General features: G+C 42.3%; 1 protein-coding gene and 1 long non-coding RNA gene across 2 annotated transcripts; both read right to left on the minus strand.

Moving 5' to 3' along the window:
• Positions 1–3,012: 3,012 nt before the first annotated feature.
• LOC127301907 (uncharacterized) lies at positions 3,013–6,269 on the minus strand. Its single transcript, XR_011742386.1, has 2 exons — positions 5,618–6,269; positions 3,013–4,790 (listed from the first exon to the last, which is right to left on the minus strand). It is a non-coding gene; the product is annotated as an uncharacterized lncRNA (long non-coding RNA).
• Positions 6,270–10,904: 4,635 nt separating this feature from the next.
• Positions 10,905–14,916, minus strand: LOC127333312 (uncharacterized). The gene is made up of 6 exons (XM_051359701.2): positions 14,399–14,916; positions 13,230–13,349; positions 13,068–13,121; positions 12,271–12,434; positions 11,489–11,665; positions 10,905–11,410 (listed from the first exon to the last, which is right to left on the minus strand). The coding sequence occupies exons 1-6, from the start codon at positions 14,843–14,845 to the stop codon at positions 11,200–11,202; spliced, it is 1,173 nt and encodes a 390-aa protein (XP_051215661.2). The 5' UTR covers positions 14,846–14,916; the 3' UTR covers positions 10,905–11,199.
• Between the last annotated feature and the right edge of the window lie 362 nt (positions 14,917–15,278).

Below are 15,278 nucleotides of genomic sequence, written 5' to 3' on the forward strand. Positions count from 1 at the left end.
AAGATCTTGATGGTGGAAATAAAGCAAAAAAAATAGTAAAAAGAAATGTAGCAAATATTTTTGTATTTTGAAAATATATTATGGTGCAATTTGTAACGGCGGGCAAATTATAAGTTGTTTCTTACAATAAATATGGACCGGGGTTCATGGTTTGACCTGACCTCCCTTTTATAAACATGGTGACACAAAATAACATTTTCATGACAAGTCATGTGCATGTAACTTATCGGTAGTTTTTGATAGATATTTATATGGACATGATGTCCTAATAAAGACATCCCGCTAGCACTCCCCAAGAATACACACCTAGAATTGAAGTGCTAAAATAGATTATTGCCTTAAGTGGTGGCATGATGTCGAAACTATTCATGCGTGTGATTGTGGTCCATCACCAGACCGATTTTACTGCCACAAAGCAATTCAGCACAACGGCATTCCATTCTGCCTAGTAAGGTAGCACGAGAAAGGTAAAAACACATAGCCGTCTCAATTATTTGTCACTACCTAGAACTAAAATACGAGTGCTACTGCATCTGGTGCACACACTTCTCTTCACCCGTAGCATAATATTTTGATCAGAACATGTACACACAAACGGGGTAATAGTATGCATTTACAAGTACATCAAAGATAAATTGGACTGATCTTGTAGAATTACATCGTGTGGGAGCACATGTTGGGTTGAATACCAAAATTATCGTAGATTTTCATGCTTCATCTTTAGGATTTGAAGAAAGAATGTCACGAATGTGGTTAAGCAGTATCCTACTTGTCAATAAGCAAAACATGATCATTACAAACTCTTGGTTTACTATAGCGCTTACCTGTTCCAAAAGGGGGCTGGCAAGATTTTGTCCATGGCTTATATTGAAGGACTGCCGGAATCTCAATGATATTATCTTGGTGGTAGTGGATAGGTACACCAAGTATGCCCATCTCCCCTCTTAAACATCTGTTATTTGAAACCCCGATAGCCTAAGTTTTTCTTGACAATGTAGTGAAACTGCATAGTTATCTCAAGTTCATCCTCATGTATGGAGATAAGAATTACTTGTGCCTTTTGGAACAAATTGTTCAAATGCAGTGACACCAAACTAAACCTGAGCACCTCTTACCACCCACAGAGTGATGGTCAAACAAAAATAGTTGATAGTGTGTTGAAATGTTCCTACCCATGCATGGTGTCAGTGATACACCAAGTAAATGTGCATCGTGTCTTCCACTCGCAGTATTGGAGTACAACACATCGTATCACACATCAGCTGGCACATCTTCACTCAAGGCATTGTATGATACTTAGCCAACATTATCATGTTCCCAGTTAGGGAGGATATACTGTCAGCTGAACCTTCTACTCTATTATCGAATCGGAAACAATACAAACAATGGATGAAACAACACATGTAGGATGCACATGTGCATATGAAACAACATGTTGATTCTAACCGATCAACTAGACATTTTCAAGTGGGAGGCTAGGTATACGTCAAACCACAACCCTATGATCAAAAAGCAGAAGTTAATCGGCCTTTTTTCAAAATGGTTATGAAAGTCTTCGGTCCCATTGTTATCTTAAAGGAACTGGTTATGTGTCTTATAAATTGGACCTACTGGCCTCCTGTCAGGTACATGCAGTGTTCCATGTATATCAACGGAAAGAATATGTTCCAGATCATACATGTGTCTACGTTGAATGGTCACTGGCCCTAGATGTCCAAGAGGTGTAACCTAAAGAAATCTTGGAGAGGTGCTTGGTCAAGCGAGGTAATTCTGCTATTCTCGAAATATTGGTTAAATGGTCATCTTTGTCAGCCTGGAGAATGAAACGGAGTTCAAGACAAGGTATCCAGCAACACCAATTTGGGGTTGACATAGTTATGAACCGAGCGGCAATGTCAGAAATGCCATCGCTGGAGACATACCATATCGCCCACCTGATGAAACTAAAAAAAATAGCACACCTAACTGATGAAGATGCAGCCGATAGTTCAGAAGAAGGTATACCTCGAACTTCAATCCTGTGCTAAGAAGTCACTGGTTAATTGGCCATGCATTTCCAAAATTGGTTATGAAGTTCTTTGGTTCCTTTGTTATCTTGAAGAAAATTAGTTATGTGCTTATAAATTGAACCTACTAGCCTCCTGGTAGGTACATCCAATGGTCCATGTATATCAACACATAGAACATGTTACAGATCATACACGTGTCTGTGTTGAATGGCTGCAGACCCAGGAATTGGATATGCAGGAGTTCAACCTGAAGAAATGTTGGATAGACGCTTAGTTAAGGGAAGCAATTCCGCTCTTCTCTAGATATTGGTTAAACGGTCATCCTTGCTGATGTTAATGGCAACTTCGGAGAATGAAACGGTGTTAAAGGCAACTAGGATGCATAGGCGCGGCGACACGCCGCGCCCGTTGAATTAATCTTTTAGCATATTCATAGTTAGTGGTTAGTGCTAATTATTTTGGGTATCAAAGGTGTTCATCGCAGTGACTCAAAAGTTGTCACCGTTGGAAAGCTGATGCCTCGCTGGTAGTTCATCACAGTGGCCCAACAGTGGCCACGGTTGGAATGATGTACTGAGGATTGCTTAGGACCCCAATTCAATTGATTTGTTCAGCCAGTAAAAATCTGAACCTTGCAGTGAAAAGAATAAACTTAGCAAGCCCCACACCACGGGTGAGTTTTGGCTCACCTTATTTGAGATCAGGAGTTCCAAATTTAAGCTCTACGCTCCTAAATTTTTGAGAGAATGTTATTAAGCCGTTGTTTCGCTAGCTGCTTGTCACTTGTCAGACCAAAACATAAAATTTCTCTTAACTATCGACTTGGAATTTATTCCAAGGAGTATACATGTATAATAAAAAAATGGTATATTACAGTGCCATAAAACACAACTCCCTAGTTGAGATCATCAAGTAATGGGAACAAAATAAATGTCCGTTTTTCTTGAAGCTAGCATCAACAATTCCTAACAAAATTATGTATCTTGTATGGCAATTTGCTGAGTGAAGGAAGTGATAGAATAACAGATAGAATACTAAGGGGTTCATAACATACATGGAGGGCAATTAATTCGGAAGAACATCTCTTTTGTTTTCTTAAAGCCAGCATTGATTGTTTCTCTGAGAATTCCGCCCTGGCCTTAGAGTATCACCTCAGAGAGAAGTATGTTGCGGCTGAACAAATTTTGTACAACAGGTAACAACAACAGTCTCCACAAAACATTATTATACACCGCAGAAGTCCAAAATAAAGAAACCATATTTCCTACTCTAGCATGTAGGAATCGGATCTTGGAGAAGCTCAGGAACCTGATCTAAAAAATAGTACTGCCCAGATCGATCCATGTTGAGTCCAGGGCTCCAACGGGTGTCAGGCTTGAACAAATACTGGCTGCTGCCGCCGGACACACGTGGTGAGAGGCTTGCATCGTCAAACACAATTCAATCAGGAGTTAGGCATAAAAAAGGTAGCCATCTCCCCAGAAAGGAAAAAAAATACATTGAACAGTAAGATTACTCAAGTTCTCCATCTAGATACAGTAATATGATTCGCAAAATAGAAAGGAAAACCGTGTCTGAAAGGCAGCCACATAGCAAAATTCAGGAATATAGTTTGCCAATCATTAGAAATATGAAGAACACTTACCAACCAGAATTGCTTAATTACCTATCTAAAACTTACTGAAGCTACTCTTACCTTGATAATAATCATTTCAAAATGAGACAGAGAGAAGATCAGTTGGTAATATGAGCTCGAACCTGGAAGGTGAAATGGCCTCACAACTTTAAAAGAGATTCAAATGGAGAAGTAAAACATTACACTACAAAAAACATATATAATCTGATCCTTATATCGAAAGTACATGAGGAAATGTAGAAGTAGCTACATATGTGCGGTGTATGTTAAGCAAAAGGTAACTACCCTACACAGTAGAGAAGACAATAGCCAAGAGAAACTATAGCTTAACTTTGAAGTAACAAATGATCAAATCATGTAAACGTACAAAAACTGACTCCTGAAATTGAAGTGAATAAATACAGATGTATCTACAGGTAACATATTTTGAAAACATACATGACTGGTAGTCTAACACATTGATCCAAGAAAATTGTTATGCACCATCGTGTAATCCTTAATTCTACACTGTCAAATTTCAGTACTGATAATAATGAGCCAACACTATTAAATATTCAAACACAATCATAAAAGAACTGAGATATCAGAGTAACTTTGTATCCACAGATTATGCAAATAACAACGAATGTTGACATCTCTATAGTTAATCTATTTGATATAACAAACTGCTTTTTTTGCTTTAAGCTGAAAGATAGTTATCACTATGAAAATGTTTAGGTAAGTAATAACCCCTACTCTAGGCATAATTTTAGTTCATATATGGAGCTAAAAATTCACCAACCATGCATGATATAGCTGCAGCCTGCGGTACCAATCTTAATAGAGTCAGTTTTTTTAAATTGATACTACATAAACAATGATAAAAATATTGAAATTGCAAAGGTGATTAAGCCTACTATGTCAATAATACACAAAAGGTCATAATTAGATTTAAAAAACAGAAATCAGCACCACGAACCACAAAAGAAAAGAAATCGACTCTGACCTGAGACTTTCAACTGCATGGCATATCTCCTGCTTATCCATGCAACTAAGTTCAAGATCTGATAACTGATAAGGAAAACAAAGTAAATGATACGGCCATTCCTGATCAATTTCACTAAATTCAACTTTCTTCGAACTATGGATGGTGGGGTGTTCATAACCTGTTATAAAAGAGAACCTATAAGTCCCAAATGAAAAAGAAATATTTGCTGATGAAGGATAAACTTCTAATCAATGGATGAAAAAAATATGGTGAGGTCAATCAAGAACATAACAGGACATATGTAGGAGTCATACATAGAGAAATCACATGAATCAACTAATCTGCATGCGAATGCTTTTTTATATGTCACCAAGGCCTTTTTAGAGCAGGAAAAATTAACTTAAATCAACTAACCCACTCGCCGTAAAAAGAAAAGGAAGCTTCATAAGCTTAGATAAGAGGCAATGCGTGCAAGTATGGCAAACATGCTGTGGTAGTAGTATGTGATACACTTTGAAGCTGCAGTTCTGGTATGGAAGTACATGGTTTCTAGTTTAAAATTCTTATCACTAAGCGAAAGAGGTAGAAATGGGTGGATCATGAGAAACTAATGCACAAGTGGTGTATCTCAGCTTGCTTTAGAATGGAACAGTAGTGATATATTATGCCTCCACTTGCCAGTAATTACTGTGTCACACAAGAATTACTTGAGTAACTAAAAAATGATTGCCTGCATCCATCCCAGAAAATAATGGCTAGATTGGTTAATGAGATGGCTTCTGCAGCAATCACACAAGAATGAAATCTAATTTGTTTCCTTCGTCGGGCAAATAATCCAACAGCACATCAATTTGGGGAAAAACAGAAGCTGCAAAAAATATGCAGTGATATGGTTTCAGTAGAATAATTAGAGAAACACAGCAGCTGCATATGTGAATCCTTTCACCCAATCCTTTGAGAACTGCACAGTAAGGAGGAAACATGGCGAATGTGGTCGGGACGCACCGGCCATGTGACGGCCAAAGAAAACTCATCTGCTCGCTGATTTGGTCGCGGTGGACAGAGGACTTCGTCTCCCCAAGTGCCGCAGCAGGGGAGGAAGTTCGACACCAGCGCGTGTGCCCGTTGTTTCTCGTCGAACGCACGACGGCCACCAGCACGCTGGTGTGCGAAATGGCCTCAGGCCGTCGGGCCTTGTCCGCGTCGCCCTTGAGTGCGAGCATACCATGATCATCGCCGTCGGCATGAGGCTGCAAGAGAAGATCCGCCGACAACCTCCCGCGAAGTAAGCCGCCGCTGCTGGGGCTGGGCCACCACGATGAAGGTGAGACGACGTAAGTGCCTCCACCGGCACAGACGCCTGCCGGGACGACGGGGAAGGCCCCACCACTGGCATCTCCAGGGGGAGACGTTCCTCGCGACCAGGGCCTGCTCACGACCTCGCAGACTGGCAACCGCATCGGCCAGGAAGAGGAGCCCGCGTCATCAGAAAGGGAGACCACGGCGACAGAGAAATAGGAAGAGGAAAGGCAGGTGGACGCCGGCGCGGGAAGGGGCGCCGCCGGGGCTAGGGAGAGGCCGGCTGCCATGGGGACCGGAGATTTCACAGCTGGAAGCTCCGCTCCACGTATAAGGATTGGGCAGAAATTGGGCAGGTATGGGCACACGTGGAAGCTAGTGGAAGAGATAGGGGAGATATTATGCCTAAATAATAGGAGATGATTCGGGAGACCAACTGCCGCACCGCTTTGACCGCCTGAAGAGTGGATTAAAGACTCATTGTTTTAACCGTGGAGAGTGGGATAAAAGAGGGTATTTTTCCATAGATTAGGAAATATGGACAGTAAAGACTGCTAATCGATGACTGCCGGTTGCCGGTTGCCCGATCTCTCAGGAAAAAGGAAAGAAAAATATCACCGAAGGGAAACAAAAATAACTGTACACGTGTCGCTGAAGAAAGGAGTGTAACGGATCGAAAATTCTTCATCTACAGTGCCCCAATTAATTAGGGAGTGCTAAACTGTACTGTTTTTATATAGTGTATAATGTATCTAGCAGCAACACTAGTTTGGGGTTGACCTAGTTCTCAGTCACGCGGCAATATCAAGCATTTCAAGAAAGGAGACATACCATACCAGGTAACTAGATGAAACTGGAGACATAGCAGACACCTAACTGACACGAAGATGCAACCAACTATTCAGAAGAAGGTGAATGAAGAAACAAGAAAGGTGTAATCGAAAGGAAACTTGAAATGGAGGCCGAGCTGTGCATATCCCTTTAATTTTAAACACTCGGAATTGATATTTTAAAGTTTAAAAAAATGTGAAAAAAAAATTCTAGAGTGGCAAGTGATGTATAGTACATACATGCATAAAATTTATTAGATTTTGTTATTTCTATGTAGGCTAGAATACAAAGTAATCGTATTGAGATTTTACAGGTTTATAGTATACATCATTGGCTACCTCTAGAATTTTGTTTCTAATTTTCTAACATTTCAAAGTATAGATTTTAAATGTTTGAAAATAAATATCTACATGTAGCTTGGCCTCCTTTTGTTCACTCTCATAATCCAGATCTTAGCCTCCTTTGCGTATGCATGTACAGGGTGAGGTTATAAACCCCAGAGCGTTGTAAGATTGGATATCGATTAAAATATACGACATCTGAATAGCAAAGAGGTTGTTGTTTCAACTAGTGTCTTGAGGCATATGGAATTTGACTGTCTTGCGATTGTTCCTAAAGCTTCGACAATGTTGGAATCCACCTATTTGGATGAGGATGAAGAGATTGCCATATCATATGGTCAGGTTCTATCCCATCTAGTTGGTGAAGTGTCGGAAGTCGTTTTGCATGATGATAGGCTTTACTCATTGTATGAGTTGAAAGCATCCCGTCGGAAATCCAAATCATCCTCTAACAAAAAAAACGCGTAAGCGGTGTAAGATAGTCAAATATCCTATTGTTTCCCAATGAATGGCATGTTTGAAAATACCAAAGGTCTTAGTGACTTGGCTAAAAACTTGCATTTTGTTGATTGTATTAAGGAATATAATTTGGACTTTTTGGATATTTCTAAAACTAGTAGACCTGATTTCTCACAAGTCTTTTGAACCGTACATCGGGGGGTATAGACTTTATATAGATCTCTTGTCCGTCGCATGCTCGTTCTGGGGGTATCTTACTTGGCGTAGAAAATAACTCTATGGATGTGTTGGCAAATTCGCATGGAGACTTTCACATTAAACTCCCATACGAAACAAAGCTGGAAAATTCATAAGGAGTTTAGTTGCCATGTATGGTGCCGCTCATGAGGATTCTAAGGCCGCTTTTCTTTGTGAAACAGTGAACCTTGCAAAGGATAATCCACACCCAATTCTCATTGGGGGGTGGTATGTTTAATTTGCTGAGGTTCCCTCTCGAGAAGGGTAGGGGTCGGTTTGGTAATTATTGGCCTTTTCTATTCAATGTGATCATTGATAGCTTGGATCTTAGAGAGGTTTCTATGATTGAAAGATAATTTACTTGGGCAAATAGTCTTCCAGAATCTACTTACGAGAAAATAGACAGAGTATTCATGGATATTGATTGAGAATCTAATTTCCCTATGGTGTTGGTACGAGCTCTACCACGTATTGTAGGTCCTTCAGACCATGCTCCCATCTTGTTGACTACTGGATTATCTAGACCATTGTCTCCTCGTAAGTTCAAATTTGAACTCGGATGGTTACAACGGGATTGCTTCCACGTTGTGGTTAAGGAGATTTGGGGAAGACCCGTTGCTTGTTTGAACCCAATACAAAGGTGAATAATAAAATGTTTGCTTTACGCAAACACCTACCTGGTTAGGATCGTCATACAACAAGGGTACTTAAAAAAGAAAATCTACAACTTTCATCTATTATAGATGATCTCGAGGTGTTGGCAAAAGTTTGTCCGCTAACCGCACAAGAAATTGAGCGTAAGAGCCAATAAAATGCGGATATAGCAAGACTTCTGCGCGAGGAGGAACTCAAATGGTACCAACGATCTAAATCCCAATTCATTCTTGAAGGTGATTCGAATACAAAGTAGCTCCATAGTCTTGCCAATGGAAAACATAAGAAAAAGCGTATTCGATCGCTAATTCAAGAGGAGGGAACGATTGAGGGCCATGAGCATCTAAAGTCGTATATCATGAACTATTATAAAGGTTTTATTCTGTGCTCCGGAGGAAGGAAGGTGAATCTAGAACCGATGATATCCCCCAAGTGTCCGAGGAGGAAAATAGCCCCGGAAGGAAGATTAGTCCTCATCAATTCAGTACTAAGTAATATGGTGTACGAAAAACGGTTTTCCAAATGGAGCACAATAAGGCCCTTAGTCTTGATGGCTTCCCAGCTAAGTTCTATCAGTCTGGGATGTTATTAAACCTGACTTGCTTGCTTTGTTCGGTGACCTCCATCCCTGGAAGAAAGATTAGTCCTCATCAATTCGGTACTAAGTAATATGGTGTTGTACATGATATATTTCTTCCAACATCCTAGAGGAGTCTTAAAATGATTGGATTATTTCTTGCCAAGATTCTTCTGGCAAGGGGATAGTGAGAAGTGAAAATATCGATTAAAAAATAAATTGTGGTTTGCCGCTCCAAACATCAAGGAGGTCTTGGTATTCAAGACCTCGAGATCAAAAACAGGGCCCTACTAGGTAAGCGGTTATTAAAACTACTTGCTAGGGAAGGAATTTTGCAAACCCTTCTTAGGAGAAAGTACACCGGCTCAAACGTATTGTCTCGGGTTACTTGGAAACCTGGGGACTCCCATTTTTTGGCAGGTCTTATGGCGACGAAGAAGTTCTTCTTTTCATATGGATCTTTCTCTATTAAGGATGAATCGGAGATTAGGTTCTGGAAGGATAAATGGTTAGGAAATACCATGCTCCAAGAACAGTATCCGGCATTGTAAAATATCGTGCGGCACAAGAGTGATACACTCGCTAAGGTGTTGGAAAGATCCCCACCGAACGTGTCGTTCCAATAAAGCCTCATCAGACCTAAACAAGCATCATGGAATGACTTGTTACGACGGGATTCCGTCCATTTGTCGTAGAGGTCCGATGTCTTTCATTGGAACCTTACTGGGAGTGGTGTTTTCTCAGTTGCCTCTATATACAACGCTTTAATCCAACCTGATATCCCCATATCCCCGTCGATAATAATTTGAAAATTTAGAAGATGAAGATCCCGCTTAAAACTACGGTATTTGCGTGATATCTTCATCGTGGGGTGATTCTCACCAAAGATAACCTTGCAAAGCACAATTGGCACGAAAGCAAAAAATGCGTGTTTTGTTACTACAAAACTCTTTTCTTCCGATATTCATTTGCTAGATCTATATGGCCAGCCATCCAAATAGGTTCTACCTTATACTGACCACGTAGTGTTGCGAATATTTTCGGAAATTGTCCTAATGGTGTGGATTCTAGGTTTAAGTTACTTATTAGGGTGGGAGTGATTATCGTTATTTGGTTGCTATGGCTATGTACAAATGACAAGTTTTTAATAATAAATGTTCTTCTCTTTTGCAGGTCATATACTGTTGCTCAGCTAATTTCCATTTGTGGCCGCCTCTACCGCGTGTGGAGCATCGAGATCTATTTATGGAGGTGTTTACACGGTTGGAGGATACATCGAGAGATATTTTTTCATGATCATCCTAAGCAAACTTTCCTTTTAGCCATGTCCGTATGTTCCGACAAATGTCTCACCAAATTGTACAAAGACATGGATGGTGTGTTTTGGCAAAAGCCACAAAAATGATGTGTGATGTAGCAAATTTTCCCAAAGAAAAACTTTAAGTTTGATCTCTGATAAAACCGTGTTCATTGTTCTGTTCTGGGTGTGACACCTGTTTGTGCTCCTGCCAGTAGGCTGAAACGCCTGTGCTTTGATGACTTGAACCTTAAACCGAAATCGTACATGCTGGAAGTGTAGCCTGAAGATGATACACAGGGCCAACAGCATGCGCGCTGGCTGTCCCATGCCAGGGAAAATTCGTCATTTTTGCAGGCCGTATACTGAATGAAAACGCTGGCCATTCCAGGCCATGGTCGATCTATGAACTCATTACAACATCGCACTTGAGACAGTGTTGGAAGAAACTTCTTCCTGGCTCCAATGAGGCCCCAACGACACTCAGATGCATATATCGTCTGAAAAAAGATGAAAGCGCATATAAATGACAGTGGAAAGTTTGTAGTGCCAAAGGCCAACTACATGATTTATCAGTGCACTTGTAGAGCACAGAGATGAACAGAGATATCTAATGGCTTCTGCATCTCACTATCTTTGCAGCAAGACTGCTTTACAAGGATCTTTACATTATTTTTTTAGCATACATCCAACACAAGTGGGCTCTTCACTGCCCAAGAGCTGTGAGTTGTAGCAAGGTGAAAACAAGAAAGAACGCAAAAAAAGAAAAAAAAAAAAACATGTACATGTAAAACGTCAATCTCTCCTTTTCTTCATTTTTTTCCTCTTGGTAAATGCAGGTTTTCAGCGCTGCCCTGGACAGCTCTCCGGCTTTTTTTGGCAAACAAGGGGGTCAGTAGTACTTCCTAAAATATTTGGCAACCCACGGGGCGAGCTGAGTGTTCTCAGGCTCCCTTTTGTTCTTATTGTAATAGTCAGACCATATAGCCGGATATATTTCAGGGTTGAAGCCATCACGGTATACACAAAATGGCAACCATCCTTCGCCTCCGTTCATCCTCCGTTTCCTTTCTCTGGGGTATGCTAGAGGTGCCTGTACATACCTGTGTTGAAGGACCTATCAGATTAGCAGAACAATTGTGTATTGTTATTTATATCCCAGAGAATGATCAGATTATTACCTGATTCCGTCAATCATAGAATCCCAACAGAAATGTGTATGTCCGAATACATGGCAGGCTGCTCCACCTTCAGCGTTGTTGTGTATAGCTCTCAACCTCCTCTCCAGATAATCAGAGCCGATGACCTTCGGAAGGTTCGGATAGTAAAGCATTCGCTTTTCTGGACATAGCTCTTGCCTACAGAGTCGAGTAGAAGACATTAGTTTTGGGAATTTTAGTGATGGAATTTGAATAGCAATGAATATCCTAATACAAAGGACAAGACAGGTCAGCTAGATGATCAGGGATAATAGCTAATACATCAGCAACTTGATGCTACACAGCCAGCATGAAAAGTAAATCTTCCACTGTGCAATTTGTATTATCATGTATGTAACACACCAAATGGCTACCTCAGGAATGACTTGTCACATAGAAAATCATTACTGCATTTCCAAAAGTGGTTTCACAAGAGGATTTCTCCTGTAGGTGTTCTTATCGTGAAAGTGTAACATGAAATGAATACAAATGCCAAGTACGAAAACAAAAGCTCAGAAGGTGATGACTAGTGAAGAAACAGATCAACAGATGTAGAGGAAACCACAGAAGTGGGGTATGACAGCTGTCAGCAGAACATGTTTACTGCACAATCATGATTGCTCTCCAAATTCAGAACTTGAATTGAGCAGATAGGTTGTAATGCAACAAGTAATTCAATCAAGCATAGTAAGTATCAACAAGATTACTGGACTTGTGAAAGTGGCACACCATAAATAGGAGGTGCGAGGCTGTGAGCAACTCACCTTGGTACAAAGTGTGAAAAAGTTAGTATCTGTTTGCTGTTCTTTTTTACTTCTTCAATAGCATCGTTGTATTTGTCATTCAACTGGTCAAAGTAAAGAGCAAGAGCCTCATCATCACTTCCCAATTCTGAAGGCCATTTGCAAGCATGAAAGTCTTTACAAGCCTGGTGTTGAAAGAAAAAATAAACATATAATTGCATGCATGTCAGGAGGGAATTGAGCAGAACACTGCACTTTCAGAACAACCAAAAATTAAGAAACAGAAACAGCGAGGACAACTGTGTATGTATGTGATCTTTCTTGCTGTATAGCAGTTATATTGAATTTGCAAGTGACCATGGATACCAGAGCTTATATTAAGATACGAAATTCAGGACAATACAGAAGGCAAGTTCTCTTGCTTGAAGTACACCCTCCTTCGGTCCTTCCAACTAAAAGTGTCTCAACTTTATTAAAATTTGAATGTATCTAGACACTATCTAGTAGGTAGATACATCTAAATTTTGATAAAGTTGAGACACTTTTGGTGGGACGGAGGTAGTAATTCAGTTAACAACTTGACATGTGAATAAATTATCAACCTTATAATGCTTTTGGACAAAGGTCTCAAAATTGGTGTACTATACCAAAATGCATAACTCTTGAAGGAATTTCATATTGGGCGGCGGATGCTCTATACTCAGAGAGCACAGAATTCAAAAACTAATAACCTTCCTTAACTGAAAGTCCTACTTGGTAACGCACTATGACAGTAAATTGCAAATCAGAACACGGCATTGAGGGAAAGACCAACTTACCATCTCTAATGAAGGAACACGCACACTGGTAAGATCCTTTTCCTTATCAAAGCTCTGAAATGTGTTTAAGCAAGACAAGTAAGCACAAAAATCCTAGCGACATGGTGCATTATGATCTGGTTGGAAAACGTATGATAATGAATTAAGGAAAAATAAGCAAACCTTGTGGTACCATGAGAACAATGGTATGATCCCTAAGTCACCTATAGTTTTGGGGCCTGTATCCACACCCAGCTCACTACACGCATCAAGCAATGCAGTCAGTTTCTCCAGCGAATCCATCTGGAGGAAATGATTAGAGTAAGTGAGATAGTAGACCAATATACATATACCGAAAAGTTTAATGATGTGCTCAAATCGAGTGATGGGTACAAATAGCATTAAGAAATGTAGCCAACGCTTATTATAAAAAAAAGCAAAGGAAAGCATAATGAACTGCTATACTAGCTACCACGCAACAACACAATCTTCATCACATCATTTCAGTTGTGCTGCATGCTTCGTAGCATGTTCTAGAGCTAAGAATTTGTACCAAGCTAGGTTAATAGCAAAGCAGCCACTATCCAGATGCGTGTCTGCTGTGCGAGCAGGAGGATGAATCGATCTCACATTTTCTCACCGGTTGTGTACCTTCTCCAGGCAAGTCAGGTATTATATTTTAAAGGGGTTTGATCTTGAGATGATCACACCAACTGTGAAGAGGATGTTGACCAGTGGTTGCTCACCGCTGTTGAGCGCATGGGCGACAAGGTGAAGGGCGTCAGGTCGCTTGATCATCTTAACGATTAGCACCTCTCAGAGCTCATGGATGCTTGTCTGTGATGTATTGATTTGGGAACAACTATGCAGACGTGTGCACAGTCACAACCGATTGTTTTGAACCAATAGCATCAATGCATGACTAGGTTAACAGCTGAAATGCAGGTCAGCAAATTAGACAAGGCTGCTGACAACCAGTGATCGAAATCAAAGCTTCACCACTGGTAGGTAACCTTGGCACAACATCTGAAATTCAGGCCTTGAAGCGGCTTATTACTAAGACTAGGGTGAGCACAAACCAGGCATGCGACCTCTGACCGCGTTCAGGGAGGGCAGACTAAAGACTAGCTACTCCGTATACTAGAATAGCGCATTTGAGGAAATTCCTGATTCAGTTGAAGCGTTATGCTAAGGCATTTCGTCAAATGGCTCGATTGATTAGCTGTTGGCTTAGCACAAGTATGCCGAGGCATTTCGTCGAACAGCGTGGTAGAGTGAAACACAAACAGGGGAAATGGAGCGGGATGCGTGTGGTGGGGGGTGGCGAAATCTAGCACGGGACTAGTACTCACGTATCGCCCGTCCTCCTCGCGGCGCAGCCAGAGGTCGTGGTTCCCCGGCACGTAGAATACGGCGTCGAACTGGTCCCTGAGGGCGCCCATGGTGCGCGCGAAGTTGTCCCTGGTCTCGGCGACGTCCCCGGCGACGACGAGCGCGTTGACCCCGCCGGCGTCGGGCGGGCCGACCCCGACGGCGAGGCGGCGCACCCAGTCCATGTTCTCCTGGTAGTCGGTGTGCAGGTCGGAGACGACGAAGACCCTGGTCCTGGCCGCCGCGTCGGGCGCCCGCGGCGGCTGCGGCACGGCGGCGGCCGTGGCGGCGGCGGCGCGGCATCGGAGCGAGGGGCCGGCCCGCGCGGCGCGCGGCGGGCAGAGGCGGCGGCGGCGGCGGCGGCGGTGCGGCGGCGCGTCGGGCAGGTGGTGCGCGGGGTGGGAGGACACGGCTAGATGCGGCGTCATGTCGGGGGGTGGAGAAAAAGCTCTGGCGCTGGCTCGCTCGCTCTTGGTGGCGCTCTTGGCGAAAAAATCTGGGCGTTGGCTCTACCTTTTGGGTTGTGGTGGGGGTGGGTGGCGAGTGGCAGTCTGGTGATTCGAGCGAGATGAGGGATGGCCCGGCGGGGTGGGGTGGGGCCTCCTTTTATGCAGAGGCGGGGTTGGCGGGGTGCGCGTGGGGCGCGTGGGCCTACGTGGCAGCGGCGGCCGGAGTTGTTTAGGGCCGGTCATTAGGTGCGGCGAGTAGAGTAATGATTAATGCTGAGGGTTCATCATTGGTGGACTGGCCCGTAATGGCGGAGTTTCGCACGTAAACGCGGGACGTGGACTTGATTACGACTCGGTCGGCAGGCCGGACCTACCTCGGCGTGCTGCGGTGCGGTTGCCAAAACCTGCAGTC

Source organism: Lolium perenne, chromosome 1, assembly GCF_019359855.2.
Source record: "Lolium perenne isolate Kyuss_39 chromosome 1, Kyuss_2.0, whole genome shotgun sequence".
NCBI lineage: Eukaryota > Viridiplantae > Streptophyta > Magnoliopsida > Poales > Poaceae > Lolium > Lolium perenne.

What these genes read in the sequence shown, in the direction of transcription:
- LOC127333312 (XM_051359701.2), bottom strand. Translation starts at nt 14,845, where the DNA reads ATGACGCCGCATCTAGCCGTGTCCTCCCACCCCGCGCACCACCTGCCC. An exon ending in TGTTCTCATGGTACCACAAG is followed by an intron (nt 13,122 to 13,229) that starts GTTTGCTTATTT and finishes AACACATTTCAG; the next exon opens with AGCTTTGATAAGGAAAAGGA. An exon ending in GTGTTCCTTCATTAGAGATG is followed by an intron (nt 12,435 to 13,067) that starts GTAAGTTGGTCT and finishes TTTCAACACCAG; the next exon opens with GCTTGTAAAGACTTTCATGC.